Source organism: Typopeltis vanoorti, chromosome 16 (genome assembly GCF_054136105.1).
Source record: "Typopeltis vanoorti isolate ZY-2024b chromosome 16, IOZ_Tvanoo_1.0, whole genome shotgun sequence".
NCBI classification, from domain to species: Eukaryota; Metazoa; Arthropoda; class Arachnida; order Uropygi; family Thelyphonidae; genus Typopeltis; species Typopeltis vanoorti.
This window is the reverse complement of record NC_143564.1, coordinates 69,993,979-70,007,013: the sequence shown is the minus strand read 5'-3', so window position 1 is coordinate 70,007,013 and position 13,035 is coordinate 69,993,979. Positions and strand designations below refer to the sequence as shown.

The 13,035-nt window shown below is 37.2% G+C and overlaps 1 protein-coding gene across 1 annotated transcript in view; it reads left to right on the top strand.

The window, feature by feature from the left end:
• Positions 1 to 13,035, top strand: part of LOC150098111 (cytosolic carboxypeptidase 1-like) — a 551,906-nt gene that overhangs the window by 337,142 nt on the left and 201,729 nt on the right. The window contains exon 13 of the mRNA XM_090406686.1: positions 6,123 to 6,745. Coding sequence (XP_090262812.1) covers positions 6,123 to 6,745 — 623 coding nt within the window. The remainder of the gene's footprint in view (positions 1 to 6,122; positions 6,746 to 13,035) is intronic.

Below are 13,035 nucleotides of genomic sequence, written 5' to 3'. Positions count from 1 at the left end.
CTTCCTAAAACATCAGCACATAATATTAGTTTTATTTGATATGGACAAAGCGTACAACACTACTTGGAGATTCGGAATACTGAAAGACTTACATAATTTTGGTCTTAGAGAGAATCTCTTTTTATCAAGAACTTTTTATAAAACTGAATCTTCAAAGTCTGAGTAGAAATTGCTCTTTCTACCATATAACCAAGAGGAGTGAGTCCCACAAGGGACTCACTCCACAAGGATCAGTTTTAAGTTGCAATCAAACTCAATTTGATAACAGAACAACTTCCTCCAACAGTAAGTGATGCCCTCTATGTGGATGACTTCACCATCTTCTGTTCATATAATATGAGTGTCATAGAAAGACAGCTGCAGGAAACCATTGACAATTTCATAAAATGAGTGCTTTTAAATGGGTTCAGATGTTTGCAACAGAAAACAGTTTGTGTGCACTTTTGCTGCAGACGTGGTCTTCATCCTGACCTGGAACTCAAACTGGGACAGTCATTAATCCCAGATCATCTAGTTTGCACCAGAAACAAAGTTCTTGGGAATGATATTTGCCAGCAAACTCAGTTTCCTCCCTCACCTATGTTGATTACGAGACAAGTGCTGTAAAGCATTGAACATTCTACGCACCTTATCTTCTATCTTTTGTGTGCTGATAGATGGTCTTTGGCTTCTTTTTTTTATGGAGCATTGATAAGATCAAAACTTTATTAGGGATCCCATCTTTGCTTCTGCCAGGGAGAGTATCCTGTGATGGCTTGATCCTGCTCACTATCAAGCCATCAGAATTGCAACTGGAGCATTTTGCACATCACCTATTCCTAGTCTGTACATTTACACAGATGAACCACCTTTGTCACTTTGATGCCAACACCTCTGTCTGTTATATGTAACTAAAATAAATTCCCTGCCAGAACACCCCCCACGTATCTAACTATCTTTCAGCCACAATGGGAGAATCTATACAACTCTTGACAGACTGCCATAAAACCTTCCCTTTGGTTTGCAGATAAAAGGTCTCCTATAAGCTCCAGAAATAATGGTAGACAACATTGCTCAGATGCCACCAAACTCACTCTCTCCACTGCAGTCATAAATACCATCATGCAGCTTTTCTTTCAGTAGTCTATCAAAATTTTCCATTCCTACTGTCGTTTACCTGCAGCTCTTTGAAGTTCATAGAATTTGTGCCTGTCTACATTGATGGCTTAAAATAGGAGGACTTTGATCTTCTTCCATCTTTCCAGACAACATTATATCCACACAAATCCTAGTAGAATGTGACAACTTTACAGCAGATCTCTAAATGCAATAGAGCTTGCACTAAAATGCATCAGATTCCGCCACTACAAAAGGTGCATAGTATATTCAGACTCTCAAAGTTCTCTTCAGGCAATAAGGAGTCTAGAGCTACAGCAACAGCCAGCGCTCTCTCTCAAATTCAACACCTCCTCTTGCAGTTATGATTACACTTTGATGTAAGCATCTGTTGGATTCCAAGCCATGTTGGGATTATGGGAAATGAGGCTGCAGATACTGTAGCAAGGTCAGCTTGTTTTTCAGACATCCACCATCTGCTTGTACCATAAACAGGTTATCATATGGAAACTCCTATCCCACTGTCAGCTATCTAGGAACAGAGAGAGTAATAATAAGCTCTACCAAATCAGGCCTGAAATTAAATTATGGCAGCATAGCGTGCGCAGGATTCAAACAGAGGAAGTTTTTGTTCCTCGGCTTTGCATCAGTCATAGTCATCTTACCCACTTCTTCCTTCTGAGGTATGATGACATGTCTGTATGTGAATTTTGTGACTCTGGACTATCCATCACTCATATTTTAATCGACTGTCCTCGTTTTGCCAACGAGCTCAGTCATTATTTTAGCCACTTATAATCTGTCTAAGCCCTACCCACTTAGGCAGATATTATCAGACTCGTCAACTGTCAACCTGGTTTTTTATAGAGTATTAATCATTATCACCATATATAAAGTGTTTTTATATATATATATATATATATATATATACACACACACACACACACTAGGGGGGGCTCCACCCTCCCCCTGATGCCTACGTCCCTCCCCCACGAGTTCCAGACTGGTAGGCAAGTTCTCCTTGAATTTTGATGACTCGAAAGGGGGGGGGGTTTCTTCCCCCTGGTGCCTACAGTGCCCAACCCCCTCGAGTTCCAGACTGGTAGGCCTGTTCTCCTTGAATTCTGATGACTTGATTGAAGACTCGACACTCAGGGTAGCCCTGAGTTTCAAAACATTTCAAATAACTTGACAAAAAAAACATGACACAAAAACGTTCCAAAAAAGGCTTATTTTATATTATAGAGTAGATATCATCATCAGCTAACGCCTGTTTATTCCCGTATACGGGAGTAGGCGAGGCCATTTAGCCCTATCTAACTTTTGGAGACTGAGGGGGCAGTTCAATCTCCACTGGTACCCAATCAGAGACAGATGGCCCAAGGCCATCACTAATTAAGCGGTACACAGTGAAGAGAGACGGCTCAAATGTGCTGCCATCTCGTGGTCCCTAACCCTAACACAATATATTTAATGTCTGAAATAATGTGGGTTCTACGGTTGATTTTCTTGAGTTTACAGGACGAAAAACCCGAGTTTCCGGGAGGAAAAACCTGCTTGCCCGTGCCAGAGATCGACTAACTCGGGAACCGGTCGAAAAAAGGCTTAGAAAAATTTCCTCTAGTCGCCGACTAGACTCGAAACCAAGTCTTCCTTCGTGCGGCCAAGCGCGGCGGTGTGCAAACGCCACATCCGCTGAGCTACACAGGCTCTTAGAGTAGATATATATTAGTTTATTATTATTATTACGGGCGACTCCAGAGAGTCCTTAGACTCATCAAGGGAGGCCCTAAACATCATGTCCACACAACTATACGACATTCTCACCGTATCTATCATACCTTGCCTTGAACTCACTCACTATCATAGCACCCACAACAAACTGGCAGCTTATTTCACTCATTTATCACTCTAAAAGTAAAGAACCCAGCTGTAACACCCCTGTTAACCACACTCTTGCCCAGCTTCCATAGGTTGTCCCCTAGTTCTCCCACCACCAGTCCTGATCTCAAAAATATCCTCTGAATTAATCCTATAGAAACCCTTTAGCAATTTGAATGTCTCAATCATATCTCCCCTCTTCCACTTATCGACCAATTTCTGCAACCCACAAATCTTCAACCTGTTATCATATGGTTCATTCCATAGACCCGCTATCATCTTAGTCACTAGTACTCTATAACTTTTTAAAAACTTCAGATTTATATACATTTTTATAAATATTAATGTTTGTTTATACTTTTTAGTCTGTTTTTTACTCTTCTTTTTTACATTTGTTTTTTTACATTGTTTTTATGTGGCCTGACTTATTTATTAAATAGCATACTTCTAAGAATTGTTTCATTCGTGATTTTTTGTTGTTATTTCGACTTTTATATATAGTTTTTAGACTTTTATATATAGTTTTTAGACCTATATAAGCCCCTTATTTATTGCGCACCATTAAACTCAAAAAATAAACAAGTCGATTAAGTGGGCATCTGATGGGTTACCAGCAGTATGTTGGAGAACTCTGCACTTCTGTTTTGGTCACTGCTATTTAATGTTTAACAATTGTGACATGGATAAGAAAGAATCTAAGATGAAAAGAATATTATGTGCAGTGGTGTGCTGCAGGGCTATATATACTTGGTCACTGCTATTTAATTTGTTTAGCAAGTAATATGAATATGAGAACATCTAATAGAAAGATCATTATTAACATAGCTGATATTATTATTAACTTCAAGGAGTTAGAAGACTCATTGTAGGAGGTCCATATTCTCATGCAATGAGACTGTACCTTAAACCCATTTGCAGTTTCTGCACTCACCACACTAGATGCATTCCACTTACCAAGTGCACTCCATGCAAAGAACTCATTCCACTCTTGCTCATATCCTTGTTATACATCTTCCAGGAATAGCTTCCAGTTCTACTCTTATATTCTTCTACTTGCTGATAAATCTACACATTAATCTGGTAACAACCCCTCACCAACTTGTATATCTTGATAATATCTCCTCTCCTCCTTCTGTTCACAAGGCTGTGCAAATTGTATTCTATAGACCCAACACCAACTCCTCTGAATTCCTCCCCCCCCCCCAAGATATCCTCATTCCCTTGAAAATCTGGAAATCAGATCTGTGCACAGTAGTCCATATGTCAAGATCCTCCTCATTATTATCATAATCCTTGTAACATTCTCACAATTCTAGCAATGTGACCCAACTCCTAAACTTAGTCTCCATCTGCCTTCACTCTGAGGTCTCTCATATCTTCCACTTCCTTCAGAATTTTCTCGTTTCATTGCATACCGAATTTCAAGACCTTACACGTTATGGCATTACATTGATCGATCCACTCTCTTGCCCACTAACAGTCTGTTGAGATCCTCCTATAAAGTCTCATCTTCTCTACTTCTCATAGAGTTCTTTGGAACTTTATCATCTGTAACAATAATAGCCCTGGGTGACCTTCCTCTTTTGTGATACTACTTCCTCTACACAATCCACTTATATCTGTCTGTAAGTTGATCAGATTTTCAACTCATTAGTCACTTATTCAATCCCATCCATTTCAGTTTAGTTTCCAGCTTATCCTATAGCAATGTATCAAAGGCATTTGAAAACCCTAGGTTATGTGCATCTCCCTTATCCATTGAATTCATTACCTTGTAGTATGTAAGTGGATTGCCAAAACATGATCTCCCCTTAACAAACTCATGCTGATCATCATAGAGAATGCCGCTGTTATCAATCCATTTCTGAAGGCTAGTCCCCACCAACCTCTCTGTCACTTTAACCACAGCCCCAGACACACAGATTTTCCTCTAATTTGTAGCCTCAGTCATATCTCCTTCCACTCCTTTGGAACTTTTCCTTTCACAAGACTCATGTTAAATGGGTGTGCCAAGAATGCCATTAATTCCCCAGAACATTCCTTCTTTAACATAAGTTTACTTAATTCCTCATATGCCTTCTGCTCACTCACTTTGAATCCCTCCACCACACCCTCTACACTTAGTGCCATAGCATTTTTTGGTGGAGCTGAAAGCAGGTTACCAGTGGTTTGCTGCAGGGTTCTGTGCTTTGTCACTGCTATTTTATGTTATGAGAGGAAATTATTTGAATAGAAGTAGTGCCAGATGATGAGCAGACAGTAACAGTATGGGCATGCAATAATGGTTGTCAGTTTAATGTAGCAAAGTGTAAGGTTCTGAACTGTGGAATATAAATATTACAAATTGTGTGGTCTGTATGGATGGAACTGGACTGCAGGAAATTGATGATGCATGATGATGGTGGACAGGGAGATGAAGTTCAGTGGATACATTGCAAAAGTGGCAAAATAAAGCAAGATTGCTTGGATGTTGAATAATACATTGATAAAAAGATGTAAGGAGAGTATTATTCCTCTTTATAATGTTTGATACATACATATCTTGACTACTGTGCAAAGATTTGGTTTCTTGGTAATGAAAAAGTGGAGAGGATTCACAGGTAGGTGACTGTGGAAGTTTTCTGTGAAACTGTTTTCTGGAGTGAGTGCTCCCCAATAAAGGATGTGATACAGACATATAATCCACTAAATAGGTTTCATAGGATTTGAAGCAGAATAGATTTTTCAATACATGACAAGAAGGGAAATAACAAGTGGGTAACTAAAGTAAAATCGATAAATATTTTTGACTTGGAGCAGCATAGTGAGAGGAATTGGTTGCCAGAGGCAGTCATTAGCACTTTGTCAAGATATGAGCTTAAGGGAATGTAAGACAGGTATTGTGTGAATAATAAACATGGGCAGGGCATCTTTTGATGATTCTTGACACTGCATAGAGTTGCATGTATATATGATAATGAACATGAACCATCAGTTACAATGATTGATTTTAGTGATACTTATTTCTTGAATGTTAGTCATAAAATGTAAAGTAATTTTATTTTAAAAGCAATCCAATCTAAATGATAAATATAGCATTTGCAATATGATACTAATATAACTGAACTGTTTCTATTAGTTTTTACTAATCTTGTTATTGCTTTCAGGATGCTATAGTAGATTTTCCAGTACACAGATTTAAGAGTTCTGATTTGCTGCCATTCCATAAAGCTGATTCTGCTGTTATTAATATTACAACACTGTCTCAGGATTTTCATGACCTTAAGGTTGATCAAAATTGCACTTCTAAACATTCCTGCTCTTCAAAAGTTAACACTGGCATTTCAAGTTATGATAATGTTATCAATTATGCAAAAATTACTTCAAAAGGTGATCAAAATTTATTTGAGTCTGTCCATAAAAGTGAAACAGATGAAGAAATTATCGAAGATGATTTAGATATTTGTAGTGATAATTTATCTTTCTCTGACTATTCTCCCATTAAAGATCTGAGAAAAGGAATGGACTCAACCCATAATTTAACTGAAAGTACATATAAAGGTGAACTTGCATCTTTTAAGTTAAAATTATTACTAGAAAGTGCAAAAGAGGAGAAAAGAGCAGAAAAATTTTTACAAGAATATGACATTTCAGCAGTTTATAAAGAGGTGTCAGCTCAAACTAAAAGCATTGTACCATTTGTAAAATTGGCTTATCCTGATGTTAAAGGCGGATCTGTGATTAATAAAATGGAACCGTTATACAAACAACCAGAAGGAATTCTCAGGTAGTATATTTTTGCATTATTTTTGGTAATTAAATTTAAATTTTAAACTTTAATTAATTTTTATGTATTTTCTATGATAATTATTATTATCTGAGACCTCCAGGGAGTCAAGGACTCATTGAGGGAGGCTGTAAATTACCCACCCTTGCTATCATACCTTTCCTTAAATTGCATAGAATGAACTATTTTGAGTAATTTCTCATTTCTTGTGTTTAAACTTTTAGTTACCTTTGACCCCTGAAGATGTAAGTCAAACGACTTACTAAACTTGTCGGGTTTTTTTTTTTTTTTTTTATTGTTATGTATCTGAATAAACATGTAGTCCAATTACCAGAATCTTTCTTATGAACTGCTAAACCACAGAAACCTATGCCTACAGTTAGAAGCTCACAGTGAGTGCTTTTGGTATAAAGTTATGCAACCAGAGAAATTATGCATTAAACAGTCTAATATTCTTAATCCGATGTAGAGATAATGAAATTGTACCTAAATTCATCCAAATCAAGCATGCATTCCATATAACCAAAGCTAACAGAATTTACTGAAGAATGGAACTAGTGATTTTGGGAGAAAGGATTACAGCACTAGAGTAGAACTAGCACAAATAAGCCAAGATACATTTACTCTACACAATGAGTTAGCTTCATCGCTTCCGTCCGACCTGTGGAACAACATTCACAATATCACATACAACAAAGCTGCAGCGATTTCTGCTCAAAAGAAGCGTAATTTAATTAAAAAATTTAATGTACTACTGCATGAAAAAGAAAAACAATGAAAACATCTAAATTACTCCAAAGTAGTAATTAACCTTTCTTCAAGAGTCCTATCAAGAACTGATTATCTGAGATTTTCGCTTTAACACCACACTAGTTACCACAAATTGACATCATAGCTCAAATAGAGAAAGGAATACAAAATTTGCCTGGTGATACATCAGATCTCGTTCGTATACAGAGCACAGCATTGCTATTACAAAGCAAATTACCACCCAGGAACCTACCTTGCACAGAATACACAGCTCTCAAAGAACTAAAATCAGACAAAAATATCGTTATAATTAAGGCGGATAAAGGGAGTGCAACAATAGTTTTGAACTCTGATGATTATAAAAAAAATGAAACTCTTCTTGAAGATTCTAATACCTATACTCCTTTAGACAGAGATCCCACCTGCCGAACTCACAATAAAACCAATGATCTAGTTAACAAGATACCCAATTGGACTGAAGAACTAAAGAGAACTCTACAATCAAAACACCCATTAGTTCCAAGAATATGTGGTGTACCAATACACAAGATAGGTATTCCTTTAAGACCGATAGTGGATGGAAGAGACTCTCCGACCTCGAATTTGGCAAAACACCTCGCCAACGTGAACCTAAGACAATCAAAAAAATCCTCAACACACCTCCTACAAGCATCTCACACAAGCAAGATTTCAAGAATGCAATCACGCTTCCAATATATCAAGAATGTTACAGACAAAATGGCCAAATTACTAAACAAACATAACATCAAAGTTGCTTTTCTACTGCTGGAAAAAATTTCAAGATTTCTACATCCCCAAAACCTCCACATCATCCTTTAATAAAAAACCAGGTGCTTATAAAATTCATTGTTCCTGTGACATCTGCTACGTAGGCCAGACGGGAAGATCAGGGGAAATTCATATGAACGAACACCAAAAAGAGATGCAAAAAAGAAGAGAACACAAATCAGGCCTAGCATACCATACAACTTCCACCAGCCATAATGTACTCTGGCAAAAAACAAACATGTCTTACATTGAAAAAAATTGTTACATAAGGAAATTTAAAGAAGCTGCAAACATGCTTAGAATTCCAACTCAATGCAACAGAAACTAGGGCCTAATTCTACCCCTCGTTTGGTCAGCATTGATAAAAAATATACCCAAGTCAGACCTCGGACAATGTGAACGTGAACAACAGAACGTGACAGCATCCTGCATTGTTCAAATTTAGCATCGCACTGAATCTGCATTTGGATATTTAATTTAATGAAATTAAATTAAACATCCAAATTAGATGGCCACAACTGCATAGAATGAACTATTTTGAGTAATTTCTAATTTCTTGTGTTTAAACTTTTAGTTACCTTTGACCCCTGAAGATGTAAGTCAAACGACTTACGAAACTTGTTGAGTTTGTTTTTTATTGTTATTTATCTTAATAAACATGTGGTCCAATTACCGGAATCTTTCTTATGAATTCATCTCTCACCTAATAACAAACATCCATGCCTATTGTGAGTTTCGCATCCACAGCTCATTGGTAGGAGAGGGTATGCTATCTAGTTGGTTGTTATGACATGATATTTTTGATTACTGTTTATTTTTGAATGGCTTACGAAAGAAGTAATTAATTACATATTTCACTTTAGGAGTGAAATATGTAATTTTGCACCTATATATATATATATATATATATGACAGAATGATCATTGACTCGGTTAACATACATAGTTTTATGAAAAAAATTGAATGACTAGAACCGAGATTTAATTAAAAAGGTTTTAATATAAACACACTACTAGTTTCGGTCTGTAACAGCCTTCTTCAGGTGACATTATAAAACAAACAGATAAGCTTAGGCGTTGATGGTTATTCATGACTTACTTTTCACGGTATTAACAACACCACAAACACTTTTAACAACAAAGATGTTTTATTAACGCTAATATTTCGCTGATTTTCAAATCAGCATCATCAGAGCACAACACACATGTAAACGCGACAGTAAGTAAGTGAAACAATATAATTGCAAAAGACAAAAGATCTAAAGTCCTATTTTTGGCGCCCTCTAACGAAGAGAAAAAAAAAAAAGCAGTTATCCAGGAGTTTTTCTTAGGATAACCGTCTCCCAAATTTTTGCCAAATTAATGCAACCATATTTGTTAAGGTTGGGAGAATTCTTCAAAGCCATTGCTGACTCAAAAAATAATCTTTCAGATCTATAACGACTCCTAAATAGCACATTTGTTTTCCTCCATCTAATTCTGTGTGAAGGAGTGTCCAAAGCGTGGTCTGCCAGTCCCGACTTGCCATAGTAATAGTAGCGAATGTATCTTTCATGTTCTTCCAGGCGGATGTTCACTGATCTTCCTGTTTGCCCATAATAGGCCAAGTCACAGTCACATGGAACTTCATACACTCCTGGGTGTGCTAAAGGGTGAAGTTTATCCTTCGGCGAGCGGATCAGAGTTGCCAGTTTGACATGAGGTTTGAAGGTGGTGCAAAGGCCACGTTTCAACAATACTTTGGCTATCTTTTCCGATGTACCTCTGATATAGGGAATAGAAATGGTCATGTTGTATTCTTGTGTATTAGGGGAGGGCAGAGTAATGGGCCTATGTAGTATTTTATCTATTTTGTAGGGATTGTAGCCGTTGGCTAAGAACGTATGGCGCAGGTACTGGAGTTCAGTGGTCAGAGCTGTATCGTTAGAACAAATGGCTCTGGCTCTGTGTGTAAGTGTTTTTAAAATGCCGTACTGTTGGACTGGATTACGATGTGATTGTTTATGTAGGTATCTTCCTGTGTGTGTAGGCTTTCTGTAAATAGAAAAAGATAGTGATCCATCTGAAAGGCGGGTGACTAATGTGTCAAGAAATGGTAAACAGTTATTTGATTCTTTTTCTACTGTGAAGTGAATTTTGGGGTGTTGGCTGTTTAGGTAGGTGATAAAAGCATCCAAAGTGTCTTGTCCATGGAGCCAGATGGCAAATACATCATCTACATAGCGCAACCACACTTGTGGCTTGTATGTAGCTGTGGTAAGTACTTTGTTTTCAAAGTGTTCCATGTAAAAATTTGCTAATTGGGGGGGAGGAGGGGGGAACCCATAGCAGCACCATTAATCTGTTTGTAGAATTTCCCCTCCCATGTAAAGTAACCTGCATTCATGGTAAATTGAAATAGTTCAAAAATATCTGGGGGAAATTTAGACTTGATTAAATCAAGCGTGTCTATAAGTGGTACATTGGTAAATAGGGAGGTGACATCGAAACTAACCATTAATTCTGAATTTTTTAGGATTAGATTTTTAGGAAAAGATGTTTTGAAATGGATTGAATTTTTTACAAAAGTAGAGGAGTTGCCAGTAAGAGGGGCAAGCGACTTAGCTAAATGCCGGATCAGTTTATATGTGGGACTATCTATACTATCCACTATGGGGCGTAGGGGAATATTAGTTTTGTGGATTTGGGGTAATCCATAAATACGGGGTGTTTTAACAAGTTTCAGCAAGTATTATAAACAAGGCCAAGCCTCCAAAAAGCAATATGCCACGTAAGCAAATAACTGCCCTAAAAAAGTTATATAATAATAAAAATATTATTATTACAAAAGCCGATAAAGGAAATGCAACAGTTATCATGAATAAAGAAGAGTATAACAGAAAAATGCAAGATCTCATATGTGACAGTTCCACATATCAAATTATACATCAAGACCCCTACGATGTCGCAAAAGAAAAAAGTCCAAAAATTACTGAAAAAAGTAACATCATGGCCCAAAGAAATCATCAGGAAAATAAAACCAATTCATGTTAAAACACCCCGTATTTATGGATTACCCAAAATCCACAAAACTAATATTCCCCTACGCCCCATAGTGGATAGTATAGATAGTCCCACATATAAACTGACCCGGCATTTAGCTAAGTCGCTTGCCCCTCTTACTGGCAACTCCTCTACTTTTGTAAAAAATTCAATCCATTTCAAAACATTGGTTAAAAATCTAATCCTAAAAAATTCAGACTTAATGGTTAGTTTCGATGTCACCTCCCTATTTACCAATGTACCACTTATAGACACTCTTGATTTAATGAAGTCTAAATTTCCCCCAGATATTTTTGAACTATTTCAATTTACCACGAATGCAGGTTACTTTACATGGGAGGGGAAATTCTACAAACAGATTAATGGTACTGCTATGGGTCCCCCCCTCTCCCCCCGTTAGCAAATTTTTACATGGAACACTTTGAAAACAAAGTACTTACCACAGCTACATACAAGCCACAAGTGTGGTTGCGCTATGTAGATGATGTATTTGCCATCTGGCTCCATAGACAAGACACTTTGGATGCTTTTGTCACCTACCTAAACAGCCAACACCCCAAAATTCACTTCACAGTAGAAAAAGAATCAAATAACTGTTTACCATTAGTCACCCGCCTTTCAGATGGATCACTATCTTTTTCTATTTACAGAAAGCCTACACACACAGGAAGATACCTACATAAACAATCACATCATAATCCAGTCCAACAGTACGGCATTTTAAAAACACTTACACACAGAGCCAGAGCCAATTGTTCTAACGATACAGCTCTGACCACTGAACTCCAGTACCTGCACCATACGTTCTTAGCCAACGGCTACAATCCCTACAAAATAGATAAAACACTACATAGGCCCATTACTCTGCCCTCCTCTAATACACAAGAATACAACATGACCATTTCTATTCCCTATATCAGAGGTACATCGGAAAAGATAGCCAAAGTATTGTTGAAACATGGCCTTCGCACCACCTTCAAACCTCATGTCAAGCTGGCAACTCTGATCCACTCACCAAAGGATAAACTTCACCCTTTAGCACACCCAGGAGTGTATGAAGTTCCATGTGACTGTGACTTGGCCTATTATGGGCAAACAGGAAGATCAGTGAACATCCGCCTGGAAGAACTTGAAAGATACATTCGCTACTATTACTATGGTAAGTCGGGACTGGCAGACCACGCTTTGGACACTCCTTCACACAGAATTAGATGGAGGAAAACAAATGTGCTATTTAGGAGTCGTTATAGATCTGAAAGATTATTTTTTGAGTCAGCAATGGCTTTGAAGAATTCTCCCAACCTTAACAAATATGGTTGCATTAATTTGCCAAAAATTTGGGAGATGGTTATCCTAAGAAAAACTCCTGGATAGCTGCTGTTTTTTTTTTTTTTTTTTTTTTTTTTCTGTTAGAGGGCACCAAAAAAATAGGACTTCAGATCTTTTGTCTTTAGCAATTATATTGTTTCACTTACTCACTGTCGCGTTTACATGTGTGTTGTGCTCTGATGATGCTGATTTGAAAATCAGCGAAATATTAGCGTTAATAAAACATCTTTGTTGTTAAAAGTGTTTGTGGTGTTGTTAATACCGTGAAAAATAAGTCATGATTATAAAAGAAAAAAACACTAAACATTGAGAGTTAAAAGACTATGAACAATATAGACAGTCTTTATACATAATTAGCATGAAAATGTTGTAGTTGTATTTGAA